We start from the raw sequence: 26,534 nt of genomic DNA, 5'->3' as shown, positions 1-26,534 counted from the left end.
ACACACACACACACACACTTCTCCTGTGGTCTGGTTACTGTAACACACACACACACACACACTTCTCCTGTGGTCTGGTTACTGTAACACACACACACACACACACACACACACTTCTCCTGTGGTCTAGTTACTGTAACATACACACACACACACACACTTCTCCTGTGGTCTGGTTACTGTAACACACACACACACACTTCTCCTGTGGTCTGGTTACTGTAACACACACACACACACTTCTCCTGTGGTCTGGTTACTGTAACACACACACACACACACTTCTCCTGTGGTCTGGTTACTGTAACACACACACACACACACTTCTCCTGTGGTCTGGTTACTGTAACACACACACACACACACACACACACACACACTTCTCCTGTGGTTTGGTTACTGTAACACACAAACACACACACACTCTTCTCCTGTGGTCTGGTTACTGTAACACACACACACTCTTCTCCTGTGGTCTGGTTACTGTAACACACACACACACACACACACTTCTCCTGTGGTCTGGTTACTGTAACACACACACACACACACACTTCTCCTGTGGTCTGGTTACTGTAACACACACACACACACACTTCTCCTGTGGTCTGGTTACTGTAACACACACACACACACTTCTCCTGTGGTCTGGTTACTGTAACACACACACACACACACACACACACACTTCTCCTGTGGTCTGGTTACTGTAACACACACACACACACTTCTCCTGTGGTCTGGTTACTGTAACACACACACACACACTTCTCCTGTGGTCTGGTTACTGTAACACACACACACACACACACACACTTCTCCTGTGGTCTGGTTACTGTAACACACACACACACACACACTTCTCCTGTGGTCTGGTTACTGTAACACACACACACACACTTCTCATGTGGTCTGGTTACTGTAACACACACACACACACTTCTGTGGTCTGGTTACTTTAACACACACACACACACACTTCTCCTGTGGTCTGGTTACTGTAACACACACACACACTTCTCCTGTGGTCTGGTTACTGTAACACACACACACACACACTTCTCCTGTGGTCTGGTTACTGTAACACACACACACACTTCTCCTGTGGTCTGGTTACTGTAACACACACACACACACACACACACACTTCTCCTGTGGTCTGGTTACTGTAACACACACACACACACACACTTCTCCTGTGGTCTGGTTACTGTAACACACACACACACACACACACACTTCTCCTGTGGTCTAGTTACTGTAACATACACACACACACACACACACACTTCTCCTGTGGTCTGGTTACTGTAACACACACACACACACTTCTCCTGTGGTCTGGTTACTGTAACACACACACACACACTTCTCCTGTGGTCTGGTTACTGTAACACACACACACACACACTTCTCCTGTGGTCTGGTTACTGTAACACACACACACACACACTTCTCCTGTGGTCTGGTTACTGTAACACACACACACACACACTTCTCCTGTGGTCTGGTTACTGTAACACACACACACACACACACACAGTTCTCCTGTGGTCTGGTTACTGTAACACACACACACACACACTTCTCCTGTGGTCTGGTTACTGTAACAAACACACACTTCTCCTGTGGTCTGGTTACTGTAACACACACACACACACACTTCTCCTGTGGTCTGGTTACTGTAACACACACACACACACACTTCTCCTGTGGTCTGGTTACTGTAACACACACACACACTTCTCCTGTGGTCTGGTTACTGTAACACACACACACTTCTCCTGTGGTCTGGTTACTGTAACACACACACACACACTTCTCCTGTGGTCTGGTTACTGTAACACACACACACACTTCTCCTGTGGTCTGGTTACTGTAACACACACACACACACACTTCTCCTGTGGTCTGGTTACTGTAACACACACACACACACACTTCTCCTGTGGTCTGGTTACTGTAACACACACACACTTCTCCTGTGGTCTGGTTACTGTAACACACACACACACACTTCTCCTGTGGTCTGGTTACTGTAACACACACACACACACTTCTCCTGTGGCCTGGTTACTGTAACACACACACACACACACACCTCCTGTGGTCTGGTTACTGTAACACACACACACACACTTCTCCTGTGGTCTGGTTACTGTAACACACACACACACACTTCTCCTGTGGTCTGGTTATTGTAACAAACACACACACACTTCTCCTGTGGTCTGGTTACTGTAACACACACACACACACACACTTCTCCTGTGGTCTGGTTACTGTAACACACACACACACACACTTCTCCTGTGGTCTGGTTACTGTAACACACACACACACACACACTTCTCCTGTGGTCTGGTTACTGTAACACACACACACACACACACACTTCTCCTGTGGTCTAGTTACTGTAACACACACACTTCTCCTGTGGTCTGGTTACTGTAACACACAGACACACACACACACACTTCTCCTGTGGTCTGGTTACTGTAACACACACACACACACACACACACACTTCTCCTGTGGTCTGGTTACTGTAACACACACACACACACTTCTCCTGTGGTCTGGTTACTGTAACACACACACACACACACTTCTCCTGTGGTCTGGTTACTGTAACACACACACACACTTCTCCTCTGGTCTGGTTACTGTAACACACACACACACACACACTTCTCCTGTGGTCTGGTTACTGTAACACACACACACACACTTCTCCTGTGGTCTGGTTACTGTAACACACACACACACTTCTCCTGTGGTCTGGTTACTGTAACACACACACACACACACACTTCTCCTGTGGTCTGGTTACTGTAACACACACACACACACACACACACACACTTCTCCTGTGGTCTGGTTACTGTAACACACACACACACACTTCTCCTGTGGTCTGGTTACTGTAACACACACACACTTCTCCTGTGGTCTGGTTACTGTAACACACACACACACACTTCTCCTGTGGTCTAGTTACTGTAACACACACACACACACACACACTTCTCCTGTGGTCTGGTTACTGTAACACACACACACAGTTCTCCTCTGGTCTGGTTACTGTAACACACACACACACACACACACTTCTCCTGTGGTCTGGTTACTGTAACACACACACACACACTTCTCCTGTGGTCTGGTTACTGTAACACACACACACACACTTCTCCTGTGGTCTGGTTACTGTAACACACACACACACACTTCTCCTGTGGTCTGGTTACTGTAACACACACACACACACACACTTCTCCTGTGGTCTGGTTACTGTAACACACACACACACACACACACACTTCTCCTGTGGTCTGGTTACTGTAACACACACACACACACTTCTCCTGTGGTCTGGTTACTGTAACACACACACACTTCTCCTGTGGTCTGGTTACTGTAACACACACACACACACTTCTCCTGTGGTCTGGTTACTGTAACACAAACACACACACACTTCTCCTGTGGTCTGGTTACTGTAACACACACACACACACTTCTCCTGTGGTCTGGTTACTGTAACACACACACACACACTTCTCCTGTGGTCTGGTTACTGTAACACACACACACACACACTTCTCCTGTGGTCTGGTTACTGTAACACACACACACACACACTTCTCCTGTGGTCTGGTTACTGTAACACACACACACACTTCTCCTGTGGTCTGGTTACTGTAACACACACACACACACACTTCTCCTGTGGTCTGGTTACTGTAACACACACACACACACTTCTCCTGTGGTCTGGTTACTGTAACACACACACACACACACTTCTCCTGTGGTCTGGTTACTGTAACACACACACACACACACTTCTCCTGTGGTCTGGTTACTGTAACACACACACACTTCTCCTGTGGTCTGGTTACTGTAACACACACACACACACTTCTCCTGTGGTCTGGTTACTGTAACACACACACACACTTCTCCTGTGGTCTGGTTACTGTAACACACACACACACACTTCTCCTGTGGTCTGGTTACTGTAACACACACACACACTTCTCCTGTGGTCTGGTTACTGTAACACACACACACACACTTCTCCTGTGGTCTGGTTACTGTAACACACACACACACACTTCTCCTGTGGTCTGGTTACTGTAACACACACACACACACACTTCTCCTGTGGTCTGGTTACTGTAACACACACACACACACACTTCTCCTGTGGTCTGGTTACTGTAACACACACACACACACACTTCTCTTGTGGTCTGGTTACTGTAACACACACACACACACTTCTCCTGTGGTCTGGTTACTGTAACACACACACACTTCTCCTGTGGTCTGGTTACTGTAACACACACACACACACTTCTCCTGTGGTCTGGTTACTGTAACACACACACACACTTCTCCTGTGGTCTGGTTACTGTAACACACACACACACACCTCCTGTGGTCTGGTTACTGTAACACACACACACACACACTTCTCCTGTGGTCTGGTTACTGTAACACACACACACACACACACTTCTCCTGTGGTCTGGTTACTGTAACACACACACACACACACTTCTCCTGTGGTCTGGTTACTGTAACACACACACACACACTTCTCCTGTGGTCTGGTTACTGTAACACACACACACACTTCTCCTGTGGTCTGGTTACTGTAACACACACACACACACCTCCTGTGGTCTGGTTACTGTAACACACACACACACACTTCTCCTGTGGACTGGTTACTGTAACACACACACACACACACACACACACTTCTCCTGTGGTCTGGTTATTGTAACAAACACACACACACTTCTCCTGTGGTCTGGTTACTGTAACACACACACACACACACACTTCTCCTGTGGTCTGGTTACTGTAACACACACACACACACACACTTCTCCTGTGGTCTGGTTACTGTAACACACACACACACACACACTTCTCCTGTGGTCTGGTTACTGTAACACACACACACACACACACTTCTCCTGTGGTCTAGTTACTGTAACACACACACTTCTCCTGTGGTCTGGTTACTGTAACACACACACACACTTCTCCTGTGGTCTGGTTACTGTAACACACACACACACACACACACACACTTCTCCTGTGGTCTGGTTACTGTAACACACACACACACACACACTTCTCCTGTGGTCTGGTTACTGTAACACACACACACTTCTCCTGTGGTCTGGTTACTGTAACACACACACACACTTCTCCTGTGGTCTGGTTACTGTAACACACACACACACACACACTTCTCCTGTGGTCTGGTTACTGTAACACACACACACACACTTCTCCTGTGGTCTGGTTACTGTAACACACACACACACTTCTCCTGTGGTCTGGTTACTGTAACACACACACACACACTTCTCCTGTGGTCTGGTTACTGTAACACACACACACACTTCTCCTCTGGTCTGGTTACTGTAACACACACACACACACACACACACTTCTCCTGTGGTCTGGTTACTGTAACACACACACACACTTCTCCTGTGGTCTGGTTACTGTAACACACACACACACTTCTCCTCTGGTCTGGTTACTGTAACACACACACACACACACTTCTCCTGTGGTCTGGTTACTGTAACACACACACACACACACACACTTCTCCTGTGGTCTGGTTACTGTAACACACACACACTCTTCTCCTGTGGTCTGGTTACTGTAACACACACACACACACACTTCTCCTGTGGTCTGGTTACTGTAACACACACACACACACACTTCTGTGGTCTGGTTACTGTAACACACACACACACACACACACTTCTCCTGTGGTCTGGTTACTGTAACACACACACACACTTCTCCTGTGGTCTGGTTACTGTAACACACACACACACACACTTCTCCTGTGGTCTGGTTACTGTAACACACACACACACACACTTCTGTGGTCTGGTTACTGTAACACACACACACACACACACACTTCTCCTGTGGTCTGGTTACTGTAACACACACACACACACTTCTCCTGTGGTCTGGTTACTGTAACACACACACACTCTTCTCCTGTGGTCTGGTTACTGTAACACACACACACACACACACACACTTCTCCTGTGGTCTGGTTACTGTAACACACACACACACACACACTTCTCCTGTGGTCTGGTTACTGTAACACACACACACACACACTTCTCCTGTGGTCTGGTTACTGTAACACACACACACACACTTCTCCTGTGGTCTGGTTACTGTAACACACACACACACACACACACACACACACTTCTCCTGTGGTCTGGTTACTGTAACACACACACACACACTTCTCCTGTGGTCTGGTTACTGTAACACACACACACACACACACACACACACACTTCTCCTGTGGTCTGGTTACTGTAACACACACACACACTTCTCCTGTGGTCTGGTTACTGTAACACACACACACACACTTCTCCTGTGGTCTGGTTACTGTAACACACACACACACACACACTTCTCCTGTGGTCTGGTTACTGTAACACACACACACACACACACTTCTCCTGTGGTATGGTTACTGTAACACACACACACACACACACTTCTCATGTGGTCTGGTTACTGTAACACACACACACACACTTCTGTGGTCTGGTTACTTTAACACACACACACACACACTTCTCCTGTGGTCTGGTTACTGTAACACACACACACACACACTTCTCCTGTGGTCTGGTTACTGTAACACACACACACACTTCTCCTGTGGTCTGGTTACTGTAACACACACACACACACTTCTCCTGTGGTCTGGTTACTGTAACACACACACACACTTCTCCTGTGGTCTGGTTACTGTAACACACACACACACACACACACACACTTCTCCTGTGGTCTGGTTACTGTAACACACACACACACACACACTTCTCCTGTGGTCTGGTTACTGTAACACACACACACACACACACTTCTCCTGTGGTCTAGTTACTGTAACATACACACACACACACACACACACTTCTCCTGTGGTCTGGTTACTGTAACACACACACACACACACTTCTCCTGTGGTCTGGTTACTGTAACACACACACACACACTTCTCCTGTGGTCTGGTTACTGTAACACACACACACACACACTTCTCCTGTGGTCTGGTTACTGTAACACACACACACACACACTTCTCCTGTGGTCTGGTTACTGTAACACACACACACTTCTCCTGTGGTCTGGTTACTGTAACACACACACACACACTTCTCCTGTGGTCTGGTTACTGTAACACACACACACACTTCTCCTGTGGTCTGGTTACTGTAACACACACACACTTCTCCTGTGGTCTGGTTACTGTAACACACACACACACACTTCTCCTGTGGTCTGGTTACTGTAACACACACACACACTTCTCCTGTGGTCTGGTTACTGTAACACACACACACACACACTTCTCCTGTGGTCTGGTTACTGTAACACACACACACACTTCTCCTGTGGTCTGGTTACTGTAACACACACACACTTCTCCTGTGGTCTGGTTACTGTAACACACACACACACACTTCTCCTGTGGTCTGGTTACTGTAACACACACACACACTTCTCCTGTGGCCTGGTTACTGTAACACACACACACACACACACCTCCTGTGGTCTGGTTACTGTAACACACACACACACACTTCTCCTGTGGTCTGGTTACTGTAACACACACACACACACTTCTCCTGTGGTCTGGTTATTGTAACAAACACACACACACTTCTCCTGTGGTCTGGTTACTGTAACACACACACACACACTTCTCCTGTGGTCTGGTTACTGTAACACACACACACACACACTTCTCCTGTGGTCTGGTTACTGTAACACACACACACACACACACTTCTCCTGTGGTCTAGTTACTGTAACACACACACTTCTCCTGTGGTCTGGTTACTGTAACACACACACACACACACACACACACACACACTTCTCCTGTGGTCTGGTTACTGTAACACACACACACACACACACACACACACTTCTCCTGTGGTCTGGTTACTGTAACACACACACACACACTTCTCCTGTGGTCTGGTTACTGTAACACACACACACACACACTTCTCCTGTGGTCTGGTTACTGTAACACACACACACACTTCTCCTCTGGTCTGGTTACTGTAACACACACACACACACACACTTCTCCTGTGGTCTGGTTACTGTAACACACACACACACACTTCTCCTGTGGTCTGGTTACTGTAACACACACACACACACTTCTCCTGTGGTCTGGTTACTGTAACACACACACACACTTCTCCTGTGGTCTGGTTACTGTAACACACACACACACACACACTTCTCCTGTGGTCTGGTTACTGTAACACACACACACACACACTTCTCCTGTGGTCTGGTTACTGTAACACACACACACACACTTCTCCTGTGGTCTGGTTACTGTAACACACACACACACACACACACACACACTTCTCCTGTGGTCTGGTTACTGTAACACACACACACACACACACACACTTCTCCTGTGGTCTGGTTACTGTAACACACACACACACACACACTTCTCCTGTGGTCTGGTTACTGTAACACACACACACTTCTCCTGTGGTCTGGTTACTGTAACACACACACACACACTTCTCCTGTGGTCTGGTTACTGTAACACACACACACACACACACTTCTCCTGTGGTCTGGTTACTGTAACACACACACACACTTCTCCTGTGGTCTGGTTACTGTAACACACACACACACTTCTCCTGTGGTCTGGTTACTGTAACACACACACACACACTTCTCCTGTGGTCTGGTTACTGTAACACACACACACACTTCTCCTGTGGTCTGGTTACTGTAACACACACACACACACACACTTCTCCTGTGGTCTGGTTACTGTAACACACACACACACTTCTCCTGTGGTCTGGTTACTGTAACACACACACACACTTCTCCTCTGGTCTGGTTACTGTAACACACACACACACACACTTCTCCTGTGGTCTGGTTACTGTAACACACACACACACACACACACTTCTCCTGTGGTCTGGTTACTGTAACACACACACACACACACTTCTCCTGTGGTCTGGTTACTGTAACACACACACACACACACTTCTCCTGTGGTCTGGTTACTGTAACACACACACACACACACTTCTGTGGTCTGGTTACTGTAACACACACACACACACACACACTTCTCCTGTGGTCTGGTTACTGTAACACACACACACACACTTCTCCTGTGGTCTGGTTACTGTAACACACACACACACACTTCTCCTGTGGTCTGGTTACTGTAACACACACACACACACACACTTCTCCTGTGGTCTGGTTACTGTAACACACACACACACACACACACACTTCTCCTGTGGTCTGGTTACTGTAACACACAAACACACACACACTCTTCTCCTGTGGTCTGGTTACTGTAACACACACACACTCTTCTCCTGTGGTCTGGTTACTGTAACACACACACACACACACACTTCTCCTGTGGTCTGGTTACTGTAACACACACACACACACACACTTCTCCTGTGGTCTGGTTACTGTAACACACACACACACACACTTCTCCTGTGGTCTGGTTACTGTAACACACACACACACACTTCTCCTGTGGTCTGGTTACTGTAACACACACACACACACACACACACACACACACTTCTCCTGTGGTCTGGTTACTGTAACACACACACACACACCTCCTGTGGTCTGGTTACTGTAACACACACACACACACTTCTCCTGTGGTCTGGTTACTGTAACACACACACACACACACACACACTTCTCCTGTGGTCTGGTTACTGTAACACACACACACACACACACTTCTCCTGTGGTCTGGTTACTGTAACACACACACACACACACACTTCTCATGTGGTCTGGTTACTGTAACACACACACACACACACACACACACTTCTCCTGTGGTCTGCTTACTTTAACACACACACACACACACTTCTCCTGTGGTCTGGTTACTGTAACACACACACACACACACTTCTCCTGTGGTCTGGTTACTGTAACACACACACACACTTCTCCTGTGGTCTGGTTACTGTAACACACACACACACACTTCTCCTGTGGTCTGGTTACTGTAACACACACACACACTTCTCCTGTGGTCTGGTTACTGTAACACACACACACACACACACTTCTCATGTGGTCTGCTTACTTTAACACACACACACACACACTTCTCCTGTGGTCTGGTTACTGTAACACACACACACACACACTTCTCCTGTGGTCTGGTTACTGTAACACACACACACACTTCTCCTGTGGTCTGGTTACTGTAACACACACACACACACTTCTCCTGTGGTCTGGTTACTGTAACACACACACACACTTCTCCTGTGGTCTGGTTACTGTAACACACACACACACACACACACACACTTCTCCTGTGGTCTGGTTACTGTAACACACACACACACACACACTTCTCCTGTGGTCTGGTTACTGTAACACACACACACACACACACACACACTTCTCCTGTGGTCTGGTTACTGTAACACACACACACACACACACACACACTTCTCCTGTGGTCTGGTTACTGTAACACACACACACACACTTCTCCTGTGGTCTGGTTACTGTAACACACACACACACACACTTCTCCTGTGGTCTGGTTACTGTAACACACACACACACACACTTCTCCTGTGGTCTGGTTACTGTAACACACACACACTTCTCCTGTGGTCTGGTTACTGTAACACACACACACACACTTCTCCTGTGGTCTGGTTACTGTAACACACACACACACTTCTCCTGTGGTCTGGTTACTGTAACACACACACACTTCTCCTGTGGTCTGGTTACTGTAACACACACACACACACTTCTCCTGTGGTCTGGTTACTGTAACACACACACACACTTCTCCTGTGGTCTGGTTACTGTAACACACACACACACACACACACTTCTCCTGTGGTCTGGTTACTGTAACACACACACACACACACTTCTCCTGTGGTCTGGTTACTGTAACACACAAACACACACACACTCTTCTCCTGTGGTCTGGTTACTGTAACACACACACACTCTTCTCCTGTGGTCTGGTTACTGTAACACACACACACACACACACACTTCTCCTGTGGTCTGGTTACTGTAACACACACACACACACACACACACTTCTCCTGTGGTCTGGTTACTGTAACACACACACACACACACTTCTCCTGTGGTCTGGTTACTGTAACACACACACACACACTTCTCCTGTGGTCTGGTTACTGTAACACACACACACACACACACACACACACTTCTCCTGTGGTCTGGTTACTGTAACACACACACACACACTTCTCCTGTGGTCTGGTTACTGTAACACACACACACACACTTCTCCTGTGGTCTGGTTACTGTAACACACACACACACACACACACACTTCTCCTGTGGTCTGGTTACTGTAACACACACACACACACACACACACTTCTCCTGTGGTCTGGTTACTGTAACACACACACACACACACACTTCTCCTGTGGTCTGGTTACTGTAACACACACACACACACACACTTCTCATGTGGTCTGGTTACTGTAACACACACACACACACTTCTCCTGTGGTCTGGTTACTGTAACACACACACACACACACTTCTCCTGTGGTCTGGTTACTGTAACACACACACACACTTCTCCTGTGGTCTGGTTACTGTAACACACACACACACACTTCTCCTGTGGTCTGGTTACTGTAACACACACACACACTTCTCCTGTGGTCTGGTTACTGTAACACACACACACACACACACACACTTCTCCTGTGGTCTGGTTACTGTAACACACACACACACACACACTTCTCCTGTGGTCTGGTTACTGTAACACACACACACACACACACACACACACTTCTCCTGTGGTCTAGTTACTGTAACATACACACACACACACACACACACTTCTCCTGTGGTCTGGTTACTGTAACACACACACACACACACACACACACTTCTCCTGTGGTCTGGTTACTGTAACACACACACACACACTTCTCCTGTGGTCTGGTTACTGTAACACACACACACACACACTTCTCCTGTGGTCTGGTTACTGTAACACACACACACACACACTTCTCCTGTGGTCTGGTTACTGTAACACACACACACTTCTCCTGTGGTCTGGTTACTGTAACACACACACACACACTTCTCCTGTGGTCTGGTTACTGTAACACACACACACACTTCTCCTGTGGTCTGGTTACTGTAACACACACACACTTCTCCTGTGGTCTGGTTACTGTAACACACACACACACACTTCTCCTGTGGTCTGGTTACTGTAACACACACACACACTTCTCCTGTGGTCTGGTTACTGTAACACACACACACACACACTTCTCCTGTGGTCTGGTTACTGTAACACACACACACACACACTTCTCCTGTGGTCTGGTTACTGTAACACACACACACTTCTCCTGTGGTCTGGTTACTGTAACACACACACACACACTTCTCCTGTGGTCTGGTTACTGTAACACACACACACACTTCTCCTGTGGCCTGGTTACTGTAACACACACACACACACACACCTCCTGTGGTCTGGTTACTGTAACACACACACACACACTTCTCCTGTGGTCTGGTTACTGTAACACACACACACACACTTCTCCTGTGGTCTGGTTATTGTAACAAACACACACACACTTCTCCTGTGGTCTGGTTACTGTAACACACACACACACACTTCTCCTGTGGTCTGGTTACTGTAACACACACACACACACACTTCTCCTGTGGTCTGGTTACTGTAACACACACACACACACACACTTCTCCTGTGGTCTAGTTACTGTAACACACACACTTCTCCTGTGGTCTGGTTACTGTAACACACACACACACACACACACACACACTTCTCCTGTGGTCTGGTTACTGTAACACACACACACACACTTCTCCTGTGGTCTGGTTACTGTAACACACACACACACACACTTCTCCTGTGGTCTGGTTACTGTAACACACACACACACTTCTCCTCTGGTCTGGTTACTGTAACACACACACACACACACACTTCTCCTGTGGTCTGGTTACTGTAACACACACACACACACACTTCTCCTGTGGTCTGGTTACTGTAACACACACACACACACTTCTCCTGTGGTCTGGTTACTGTAACACACACACACACACACACACACACACTTCTCCTGTGGTCTGGTTACTGTAACACACACACACACACACTTCTCCTGTGGTCTGGTTACTGTAACACACACACACACACTTCTCCTGTGGTCTGGTTACTGTAACACACACACACACACACACACACTTCTCCTGTGGTCTGGTTACTGTAACACACACACACACACACACTTCTCCTGTGGTCTGGTTACTGTAACACACACACACACACACACTTCTCATGTGGTCTGGTTACTGTAACACACACACACACACTTCTGTGGTCTGCTTACTTTAACACACACACACACACACTTCTCCTGTGGTCTGGTTACTGTAACACACACACACACACACTTCTCCTGTGGTCTGGTTACTGTAACACACACACACACTTCTCCTGTGGTCTGGTTACTGTAACACACACACACACACTTCTCCTGTGGTCTGGTTACTGTAACACACACACACACTTCTCCTGTGGTCTGGTTACTGTAACACACACACACACACACACACACACACACACACACGTCTCCTGTGGTCTGGTTACTGTAACACACACACACACACACACTTCTCCTGTGGTCTGGTTACTGTAACACACACACACACACACACACACACACACACTTCTCCTGTGGTCTAGTTACTGTAACATACACACACACACACACACACACTTCTCCTGTGGTCTGGTTACTGTAACACACACACACACACACACACACACACTTCTCCTGTGGTCTGGTTACTGTAACACACACACACACACTTCTCCTGTGGTCTGGTTACTGTAACACACACACACACACACTTCTCCTGTGGTCTGGTTACTGTAACACACACACACACACACTTCTCCTGTGGTCTGGTTACTGTAACACACACACACTTCTCCTGTGGTCTGGTTACTGTAACACACACACACACACTTCTCCTGTGGTCTGGTTACTGTAACACACACACACTCTTCTCCTGTGGTCTGGTTACTGTAACACACACACACTTCTCCTGTGGTCTGGTTACTGTAACACACACACACACACACACTTCTCCTGTGGTCTGGTTACTGTAACACACAGACACACACTTCTCCTGTGGTCTGGTTACTGTAACACACACACACACACACTTCTCCTGTGGTCTGGTTACTGTAACACACACACACACACACTTCTCCTGTGGTCTGGTTACTGTAACACACACACACACACACTTCTCCTGTGGTCTGGTTACTGTAACACACACACACACACACACTTCTCCTGTGGTCTGGTTACTGTAACACACACACACACTTCTCCTGTGGTCTGGTTACTGTAACACACACACACACACACACACACTTCTCCTGTGGTCTGGTTACTGTAACACACACACACACACACACTTCTCCTGTGGTCTGGTTACTGTAACACACACACACACACTTCTCCTGTGGTCTGGTTACTGTAACACACACACACACACACTTCTCCTGTGGTCTGGTTACTGTAACACACACACACACACTTCTCCTGTGGTCTGGTTACTGTAACACACACACACACACACACTTCTCCTGTGGTCTGGTTACTGTAACACACACACACACACACACTTCTCCTGTGGTCTGGTTACTGTAACACACACACACACACTTCTCCTGTGGTCTGGTTACTGTAACACACACACACACACACACACACACACACTTCTCCTGTGGTCTGGTTACTGTAACACACACACACACACACACACACACACTTCTCCTGTGGTCTGGTTACTGTAACACACACACACACACACTTCTCCTGTGGTCTGGTTACTGTAACACACACACACACACTTCTCCTGTGGTCTGGTTACTGTAACACACACACACACACACACTTCTCCTGTGGTCTGGTTACTGTAACACACACACACACACACACACACACTTCTCCTGTGGTCTGGTTACTGTAACACACACACACACACACACACACACTTCTCCTGTGGTCTGGTTACTGTAACACACACACACACACACTTCTCCTGTGGTCTGGTTACTGTAACACACACACACACACACACTTCTCCTGTGGTCTGGTTACTGTAACACACACACACACACACTTCTCCTGTGGTCTGGTTACTGTAACACACACACACACACACACACTTCTCCTGTGGTCTGGTTACTGTAACACACACACACACACACACTTCTCCTGTGGTCTGGTTACTGTAACACACACACACACACACACACACACTTCTCCTGTGGTCTGGTTACTGTAACACACACACACACACACACACACACTTCTCCTGTGGTCTGGTTACTGTAACACACACACACACACACACACACTTCTCCTGTGGTCTGGTTACTGTAACACACACACACACACACACTTCTCCTGTGGTCTGGTTACTGTAACACACACACACACACACACTTCTCCTGTGGTCTGGTTACTGTAACACACACACACACACACACACACACTTCTCCTGTGGTCTGGTTACTGTAACACACACACACACACACACTTCTCCTGTGGTCTGGTTACTGTAACACACACACACACACACACTTCTCCTGTGGTCTGGTTACTGTAACACACACACACACACTTCTCCTGTGGTCTGGTTACTGTAACACACACACACACACACACACTTCTCCTGTGGTCTGGTTACTGTAACACACACACACACACACACACTTCTCCTGTGGTCTGGTTACTGTAACACACACACACACACACACTTCTCCTGTGGTCTGGTTACTGTAACACACACACACACACACACACACTTCTCCTGTGGTCTGGTTACTGTAACACACACACACACACTTCTCCTGTGGTCTGGTTACTGTAACACACACACACACACACACTTCTCCTGTGGTCTGGTTACTGTAACACACACACACACACACACACTTCTCCTGTGGTCTGGTTACTGTAACACACACACACACACACTTCTCCTGTGGTCTGGTTACTGTAACACACACACACACACTCTTCCCCTGTGGTCTGGTTACTGTAACACACACACACACACACTTCTCCTGTGGTCTGGTTACTGTAACACACACACACACACACACACTTCTCCTGTGGTCTGGTTACTGTAACACACACACACACACACTTCTCCTGTGGTCTGGTTACTGTAACACACACACACACACACACTTCTCCTGTGGTCTGGTTACTGTAACACACACACACACACACACTTCTCCTGTGGTCTGGTTACTGTAACACACACACACACACACACACACACACTTCTCCTGTGGTCTGGTTACTGTAACACACAAACACACACACACTCTTCTCCTGTGGTCTGGTTACTGTAACACACACACACACACACTTCTCCTGTGGTCTGGTTACTGTAACACACACACACACACACACTTCTCCTGTGGTCTGGTTACTGTAACACACACACACACACACACACACTTCTCCTGTGGTCTGGTTACTGTAACACACACACACACACACACTTCTCCTGTGGTCTGGTTACTGTAACACACACACACACACTTCTCCTGTGGTCTGGTTACTGTAACACACACACACACACACACACACACACACTTCTGTGGTCTGGTTACTGTAACACACACACACACACACACACACTTCTCCTGTGGTCTGGTTACTGTAACACACACACACACTTCTCCTGTGGTCTGGTTACTGTAACACACACACACACACACACTTCTCCTGTGGTCTGGTTACTGTAACACACACACACACACACACTTCTCCTGTGGTCTGGTTACTGTAACACACACACACACACACACTTCTCCTGTGGTCTGGTTACTGTAACACACACACACACACTTCTCCTGTGGTCTGCTTACTGTGACACACACACACACACACTTCTCCTGTGGTCTGGTCACTGTAACACACACACACACACACTTCTCCTGTGGTCTGGTTACTGTAACACACACACACACACTTCTCCTGTGGTCTGGTTACTGTAACACACACACACACACACACACACACTTCTCCTGTGGTCTGGTTACTGTAACACACACACACACACACTTCTCCTGTGGTCTGGTTACTGTAACACACACACACACACACACACACACACACTTCTCCTGTGGTCTGGTTACTGTAACACACACACACACACACACTTCTCCTGTGGTCTGGTTACTGTAACACACACACACACACACTTCTCCTGTGGTCTAGTTACTGTAACATACACACACACACACACACACACTTCTCCTGTGGTCTGGTTACTGTAACACACACACACACACACACACACACTTCTCCTGTGGTCTGGTTACTGTAACACACACACACACACACTTCTCCTGTGGTCTGGTTACTGTAACACACACACACACACACACTTCTCCTGTGGTCTGGTTACTGTAACACACACACACACACACTTCTCCTGTGGTCTGGTTACTGTAACACACACACACACACACACACACTTCTCCTGTGGTCTGGTTACTGTAACACACACACACACACACACTTCTCCTGTGGTCTGGTTACTGTAACACACACACACACACACACACACACACTTCTCCTGTGGTCTGGTTACTGTAACACACACACACACACACTTCTCCTGTGGTCTGGTTACTGTAACACACACACACACACACTTCTCCTGTGGTCTGGTTACTGTAACACACACACACACACACTTCTCCTGTGGTCTGGTTACTGTAACACACACACACACACACACACACTTCTCCTGTGGTCTGGTTACTGTAACACACACACACACTTCTCCTGTGGTCTGGTTACTGTAACACACACACACACACACTCTTCTCCTGTGGTCTGGTTACTGTAACACACACACACACACACACACTTCTCCTGTGGTCTGGTTACTGTAACACACACACACACACACACACACACTTCTCCTGTGGTCTGGTTACTGTAACACACACACACACACACACACTTCTCCTGTGGTCTGGTTACTGTAACACACACACACACACACACTTCTCCTGTGGTCTGGTTACTGTAACACACACACACACACACTTCTCCTGTGGTCTGGTTACTGTAACACACACACACACACACACACACACACACTTCTCCTGTGGTCTGGTTACTGTAACACACACACACACACACTTCTCCTGTGGTCTGGTTACTGTAACACACACACACACACACTTCTCCTGTGGTCTGGTTACTGTAACACACACACACACACACACACACTTCTCCTGTGGTCTGGTTACTGTAACACACACACACACACACACACACACTTCTCCTGTGGTCTGGTTACTGTAACACACACACACACACACACTTCTCCTGTGGTCTGGTTACTGTAACACACACACACACACACACTTCTCCTGTGGTCTGGTTACTGTAACACACACACACACACTTCTCCTGTGGTCTGGTTACTGTAACACACACACACACACACACACACTTCTCCTGTGGTCTGGTTACTGTAACACACACACACACACACTTCTCCTGTGGTCTGGTTACTGTAACACACACACACACTTCTCCTGTGGTCTGGTTACTGTAACACACACACACACACACACACTTCTCCTGTGGTCTGGTTACTGTAACACACACACACACTTCTCCTGTGGTCTGGTTACTGTAACACACACACACACACACACACACACTTCTCCTGTGGTCTGGTTACTGTAACACACACACACACACACACTTCTCCTGTGGTCTGGTTACTGTAACACACACACACACACACACACACACTTCTCCTGTGGTCTGGTTACTGTAACACACACACACACACACACACACACACTTCTCCTGTGGTCTGGTTACTGTAACACACACACACACACACACACACTTCTCCTGTGGTCTGGTTACTGTAACACACACACACACACTTCTCCTGTGGTCTGGTTACTGTAACACACACACACACACTTCTCCTGTGGTCTGGTTACTGTAACACACACACACACACACACACACACACTTCTCCTGTGGTCTGGTTACTGTAACACACACACACACACTTCTCCTGTGGTCTGGTTACTGTAACACACACACACACACACTTCTCCTGTGGTCTGGTTACTGTAACACACACACACACACACACACTTCTCCTGTGGTCTGGTTACTGTAACACACACACACACACACACACACACTTCTCCTGTGGTCTGGTTACTGTAACACACACACACACACACTTCTCCTGTGGTCTGGTTACTGTAACACACACACACACACACCTCCTGTGGTCTGGTTACTGTAACACACACACACTTCTCCTGTGGTCTGGTTACTGTAACACACACACACACACACACACACTTCTCCTGTGGTCTGGTTACTGTAACACACACACACACACTTCTCCTGTGGTCTGGTTACTGTAACACACACACACTTCTCCTGTGGTCTGGTTACTGTAACACACACACACACTTCTCCTGTGGTCTGGTTACTGTAACACACACACACACACACACTTCTCCTGTGGTCTGGTTACTGTAACACACACACACTTCTCCTGTGGTCTGGTTACTGGAACACACACACACACACTTCTCCTGTGGTCTGGTTACTGTAACACACACACACACACACACACTTCTCCTGTGGTCTGGTTACTGTAACACACACACACACACTTCTCCTGTGGTCTGGGTACTGTAACACACACACACACTTCTCCTCTGGTCTGGTTACTGTAACACACACACACACACACTTCTCCTGTGGTCTGGTTACTGTAACACACACACACACACACACACACACTTCTCCTGTGGTCTGGTTACTGTAACACACACACACACACACACTTCTCCTGTGGTCTGGTTACTGTAACACACACACACACACACACACACACACTTCTCCTGTGGTCTGGTTACTGTAACACACACACACACACACACACTTCTCCTGTGGTCTGGTTACTGTAACACACACACACACACACACACACTTCTCCTGTGGTCTGGTTACTGTAACACACACACACACACACTTCTCCTGTGGTCTGGTTACTGTAACACACACACACACACACACACACACACTTCTCCTGTGGTCTGGTTACTGTAACACACACACACACACACACACACACTTCTCCTGTGGTCTGGTTACTGTAACACACACACACACACACACTTCTCCTGTGGTCTGGTTACTGTAACACACACACACACACACTTCTCCTGTGGTCTGGTTACTGTAACACACACACACACACACACACTTCTGTGGTCTGGTTACTGTAACACACACACACACACACACTTCTCCTGTGGTCTGGTTACTGTAACACACACACACACACACTTCTCCTGTGGTCTGGTTACTGTAACACACACACACACACTTCTCCTGTGGTCTGGTTACTGTAACACACACACACACACACACTTCTCCTGTGGTCTGGTTACTGTAACACACACACACACACACACACACTTCTCCTGTGGTCTGGTTACTGTAACACACACACACACACACACTCTTCTCCTGTGGTCTGGTTACTGTAACACACACACACACTCTTCTCCTGTGGTCTGGTTACTGTAACACACACACACACACACACACTTCTCCTGTGGTCTGGTTACTGTAACACACACACACACACACACTTCTCCTGTGGTCTGGTTACTGTAACACACACACACACACACTTCTCCTGTGGTCTGGTTACTGTAACACACACACACACACACTTCTCCTGTGGTCTGGTTACTGTAACACACACACACACACACACACACACACACACACACTTCTCCTGTGGTCTGGTTACTGTAACACACACACACACACTTCTCCTGTGGTCTGGTTACTGTAACACACACACACACACTTCTCCTGTGGTCTGGTTACTGTAACACACACACACACACACACACACTTCTCCTGTGGTCTGGTTACTGTAACACACACACACACACACACTTCTCCTGTGGTCTGGTTACTGTAACACACACACACACACACACTTCTCATGTGGTCTGGTTACTGTAACACACACACACACACACACACACACACTTCTGTGGTCTGGTTACTGTAACACACACACACACACACACACACACTTCTCCTGTGGTCTGGTTACTGTAACACACACACACACACACTTCTCCTGTGGTCTGGTTACTGTAACACACACACACACTTCTCCTGTGGTCTGGTTACTGTAACACACACACACACACTTCTCCTGTGGTCTGGTTACTGTAACACACACACACACTTCTCCTGTGGTCTGGTTACTGTAACACACACACACACACACACACACACACTTCTCCTGTGGTCTGGTTACTGTAACACACACACACACACACACTTCTCCTGTGGTCTGGTTACTGTAACACACACACACACACACACACACACTTCTCCTGTGGTCTAGTTACTGTAACATACACACACACACACACACACACACACTTCTCCTGTGGTCTGGTTACTGTAACACACACACACACACACACACACACTTCTCCTGTGGTCTGGTTACTGTAACACACACACACACACTTCTCCTGTGGTCTGGTTACTGTAACACACACACACACACACTTCTCCTGTGGTCTGGTTACTGTAACACACACACACACACACACACACACACACTTCTCCTGTGGTCTGGTTACTGTAACACACACACACACACTTCTCCTGTGGTCTGGTTACTGTAACACACACACACACACACACTTCTCCTGTGGTCTGGTTACTGTAACACACACACACACACACACACTTCTCCTGTGGTCTGGTTACTGTAACACACACACACACACACACACACTTCTCCTGTGGTCTGGTTACTGTAACACACACACACACACACTTCTCCTGTGGTCTGGTTACTGTAACACACACACACACACACACTTCTGTGGTCTGGTTACTGTAACACACACACACTTCTCCTGTGGTCTGGTTACTGTAACACACACACACACACACACTTCTCCTGTGGTCTGGTTACTGTAACACACACACACTTCTCCTGTGGTCTGGTTACTGTAACACACACACACACACTTCTCCTGTGGTCTGGTTACTGTAACACACACACACACACACACACTTCTCCTGTGGTCTGGTTACTGTAACACACACACACACACACACTTCTCCTGTGGTCTGGTTACTGTAACACACAAACACACACACACTCTTCTCCTGTGGTCTGGTTACTGTAACACACACACACACACACTTCTCCTGTTGTCTGGTTACTGTAACACACACACACACACACTTCTCCTGTGGTCTGGTTACTGTAACACACACACACACACACACACACACTTCTCCTGTGGTCTGGTTACTGTAACACACACACACACACACACACACTTCTCCTGTGGTCTGGTTACTGTAACACACACACACACACACACTTCTGTGGTCTGGTTACTGTAACACACACACACTTCTCCTGTGGTCTGGTTACTGTAACACACAAACACACACACACACTTCTCCTGTGGTCTGGTTACTGTAACACACACACACACTTCTCCTGTGGTCTGGTTACTGTAACACACACACACACACTTCTCCTGTGGTCTGGTTACTGTAACACACACACACACACTTCTCCTGTGGTCTGGTTACTGTAACACACACACACACACACACACTTCTCCTGTGGTCTGGTTACTGTAACACACACACACACACACACTTCTCCTGTGGTCTGGTTACTGTAACACACAAACACACACACACTCTTCTCCTGTGGTCTGGTTACTGTAACACACACACACACACACTTCTCCTGTGGTCTGGTTACTGTAACACACACACACACACACTTCTCCTGTGGTCTGGTTACTGTAACACACACACACACACACACACTTCTCCTGTGGTCTGGTTACTGTAACACACACACACACACTTCTCCTGTGGTCTGGTTACTGTAACACACACACACACACACTTCTCCTGTGGTCTGGTTACTGTAACACACACACACACACACTTCTCCTGTGGTCTGGTTACTGTAACACACACACACACACACACTTCTCCTGTGGTCTGGTTACTGTAACACACACACACACACACACTTCTCCTGTGGTCTGGTTACTGTAACACACACACACACACACTTCTCCTGTGGTCTGGTTACTGTAACACACACACACACACACACTTCTCCTGTGGTCTGGTTACTGTAACACACACACACACACACACACTTCTCCTGTGGTCTGGTTACTGTAACACACACACACACACACACACACACACTTCTCCTGTGGTCTGGTTACTGTAACACACACACACACACACTTCTCCTGTGGTCTGGTTACTGTAACACACACACACACACACACACACACACACTTCTCCTGTGGTCTGGTTACTGTAACACACACACACACACACACTTCTGTGGTCTGGTTACTGTAACACACACACACACACACTTCTCCTGTGGTCTGGTTACTGTAACACACACACACACACTTCTCCTGTGGTCTGGTTACTGTAACACACACACACACACTTCTCCTGTGGTCTGGTTACTGTAACACACACACACACTCTTCTCCTGTGGTCTGGTTACTGTAACACACACACACACTCTTCTCCTGTGGTCTGGTTACTGTAACACACACACACACACACACACACTTCTCCTGTGGTCTGGTTACTGTAACACACACACACACTTCTCCTGTGGTCTGGTTACTGTAACACACACACACACACACTTCTCCTGTGGTCTGGTTACTGTAACACACACACACACACACACACTTCTCCTGTGGTCTGGTTACTGTAACACACACACACACACACACTTCTCCTGTGGTCTGGTTACTGTAACACACACACACACACACTCTTCTCCTGTGGTCTGGTTACTGTAACACACACACACACACACACTTCTCCTGTGGTCTGGTTACTGTAACACACACACACACACACTTCTCCTGTGGTCTGGTTACTGTAACACACACACACACACACACACACACACTTCTCCTGTGGTCTGGTTACTGTAACACACACACACTTCTCCTGTGGTCTGGTTACTGTAACACACACACACACACTTCTCCTGTGGTCTGGTTACTGTAACACACACACACACTTCTGTGGTCTGGTTACTGTAACACACACACACACACACTTCTCCTGTGGTCTGGTTACTGTAACACACACACACACACACTTCTCATGTGGTCTGGTTATTTAAATCTCTAAATGTAAAATGAGTTTATTCTTTAAAAGCTGTACATTTAGAGATTTTCTGTTTGTATGATTAAAAGTATGAATCTATTTTTCTCTCCAACTCTAAACTCTTTCACATCTTTGTAGCAGAAAATATTGACCACATGACCAATAACACTGACCTTCACTGAGGGGGAAATGAGGTGACGAGGTTCTTCAGATAGTTCAGTGTGTAAAGTGAAAACAGCAAAATATTTCAGCAGAACAGTGATGTTTTATTTCAGATACACAGAGGAAGACTTTTCAGATGGAAGAGAAAAAATATCAACAAAAACAAGATGAAAGTTTAATGAAGTTTAGATTCTAACAGTTTAGAAACACTGTAAAGAGTGATGATGATGATGATGATGATGATGATGATGATGATGATGATGAGAAAGTGATGAAGATGCTGTTTATTGTCTCCTGTTCTGCTCACAGCAGATGCTCTTTAACAGCGTGATGAAGCTTAAACGTTTCTGCTGTAAACTTTCCTCCTTTCCTGCAGAAACCATTCCAGTGTCTCCATCTTCACTAAAACACATAAACTGGTGGAAACTTGATGAAGAACGTCCTCAGCAGGAATACAGATTATTCCTCATCAGGGTTCACATGAGGAGTTTCTACATGAAGAACAGAAGAGACTTTTCATATTTCTGTCTCTGTGTGTCTCTGCAGATCCTCCTACAGCATCAGTGATCCAGAAACACTCGCCTTCTCCAGAGGTGGTGTGTCACGCTACAGGTTTCTTCCCCAAAGAGGTGATGATCTCCTGGAGGAAGGACGGAGAGGACGTGAACGAGGACGTGGAGCTCAGAGAGACGTTACCCAACCAGGATGGAAGCTTCCAGAAGAGAAGCATTCTGAAAGTCCCAGCTGAGGATCTGCAGAAACACACCTACACCTGCGTGATTCAGCACAGCAGCTTGAAGGAGGAGTTAGTGCTAGAAGTACCAAAAGGTCCTGATCAACTCCACATACAGTATAAACAATAAATCTGATTTCCTGATGCAGCAGATAATAAAGACTCTGTGCTGATTTAACAGGTGGAGGACTGATGCCTATCATCGTTGGTGTTCTCGTGGCTCTCATTGTTCTCGTTGCCGTTGTTGCTGGAATTATGGTCTGGAAGAAGAAGAACTCTGGTGAGAGGAGGAAGGAGGCAGATGTGAAGTTTTCAGAGAACAGATTTACACTTTCTAATTCTTGAAGGAGATTTGATGAATATTTTGCTTGTTTTTAATCTGAACTGATAAACTGATAAATAACTGTCTGTCCATCATCTGTGTTTCAGGCTTCAAACGTGCTCCATCTTCTGAAGGAGATTCTTCCTCTGACAAGTCTTAAAGTGTGACTGTGTGTCTTCCTGCTGAACTGAGAGAGTAAGACATGATGATGTTTACAGTGTCATATGGAATAAAAATCTGTGTGTGGACTGAAAATCCAGCAGAAAAACCTGAGCTCACATTAAATCTCAGCTCAGAGCTGATCCTGTTTCTTTCTCTCTGTTTTTCTAGGAGAGACCAGGAGATGGAGATGAGGACCACACACACACACCACCCTTTTTTTTAATTTATATATATATATATATATATATATATATATATATATATATATATATATATATATATATATATATATATATATATATATATATATATATATATATAATATTAGTTTTTTTCTGTCCTCTGTTACACTGAGGGTGATGTTGGCAGTATTTCAGCTGGAAGTGGTGTTTGTGTGCTTCAGACTTAATTCTGTTGTTCTCTTGATGTGATTCTGGTTTTAAACTTGTGTATAATTTGTATTTTTGTACGTAGTAACTAGTATCTTCATTGTAAATATTTCTTATGTATATTTCCCAAGATTTAAGGGTGTGAAGGTTATATTTGTTGAGATTTTATTTCTTTTTTCTTTTAATCTTTTAAACAGATTGTTTTGTTTCTAAAACAGGTAACATTGTTTTTTGGACTTCATCCACC

At 46.7% G+C, this 26,534-nt stretch overlaps 1 protein-coding gene across 1 annotated transcript in view; it reads left to right on the top strand.

Moving 5' to 3' along the window:
• Window positions 1–26,117, top strand: part of LOC131343462 (BOLA class I histocompatibility antigen, alpha chain BL3-7-like) — a 42,994-nt gene extending 16,877 nt beyond the window's left edge. Inside the window, exons 2-5 of the mRNA XM_058375173.1 lie at window positions 25,228–25,509; window positions 25,596–25,694; window positions 25,844–25,931; window positions 26,067–26,117. Coding sequence (XP_058231156.1) covers window positions 25,228–25,509; window positions 25,596–25,694; window positions 25,844–25,896 — 434 coding nt within the window. The 3' untranslated portion in view covers window positions 25,897–25,931; window positions 26,067–26,117. The remainder of the gene's footprint in view (window positions 1–25,227; window positions 25,510–25,595; window positions 25,695–25,843; window positions 25,932–26,066) is intronic.
• The last annotated feature ends 417 nt before the right edge of the window (window positions 26,118–26,534 follow it).

This window comes from Hemibagrus wyckioides, linkage group LG22, assembly GCF_019097595.1.
Source record: "Hemibagrus wyckioides isolate EC202008001 linkage group LG22, SWU_Hwy_1.0, whole genome shotgun sequence".
NCBI classification, from domain to species: Eukaryota; Metazoa; Chordata; class Actinopteri; order Siluriformes; family Bagridae; genus Hemibagrus; species Hemibagrus wyckioides.
Note: the sequence above shows the minus strand (reverse complement) of the source record. Positions and strands in the feature narration are given on the sequence as shown.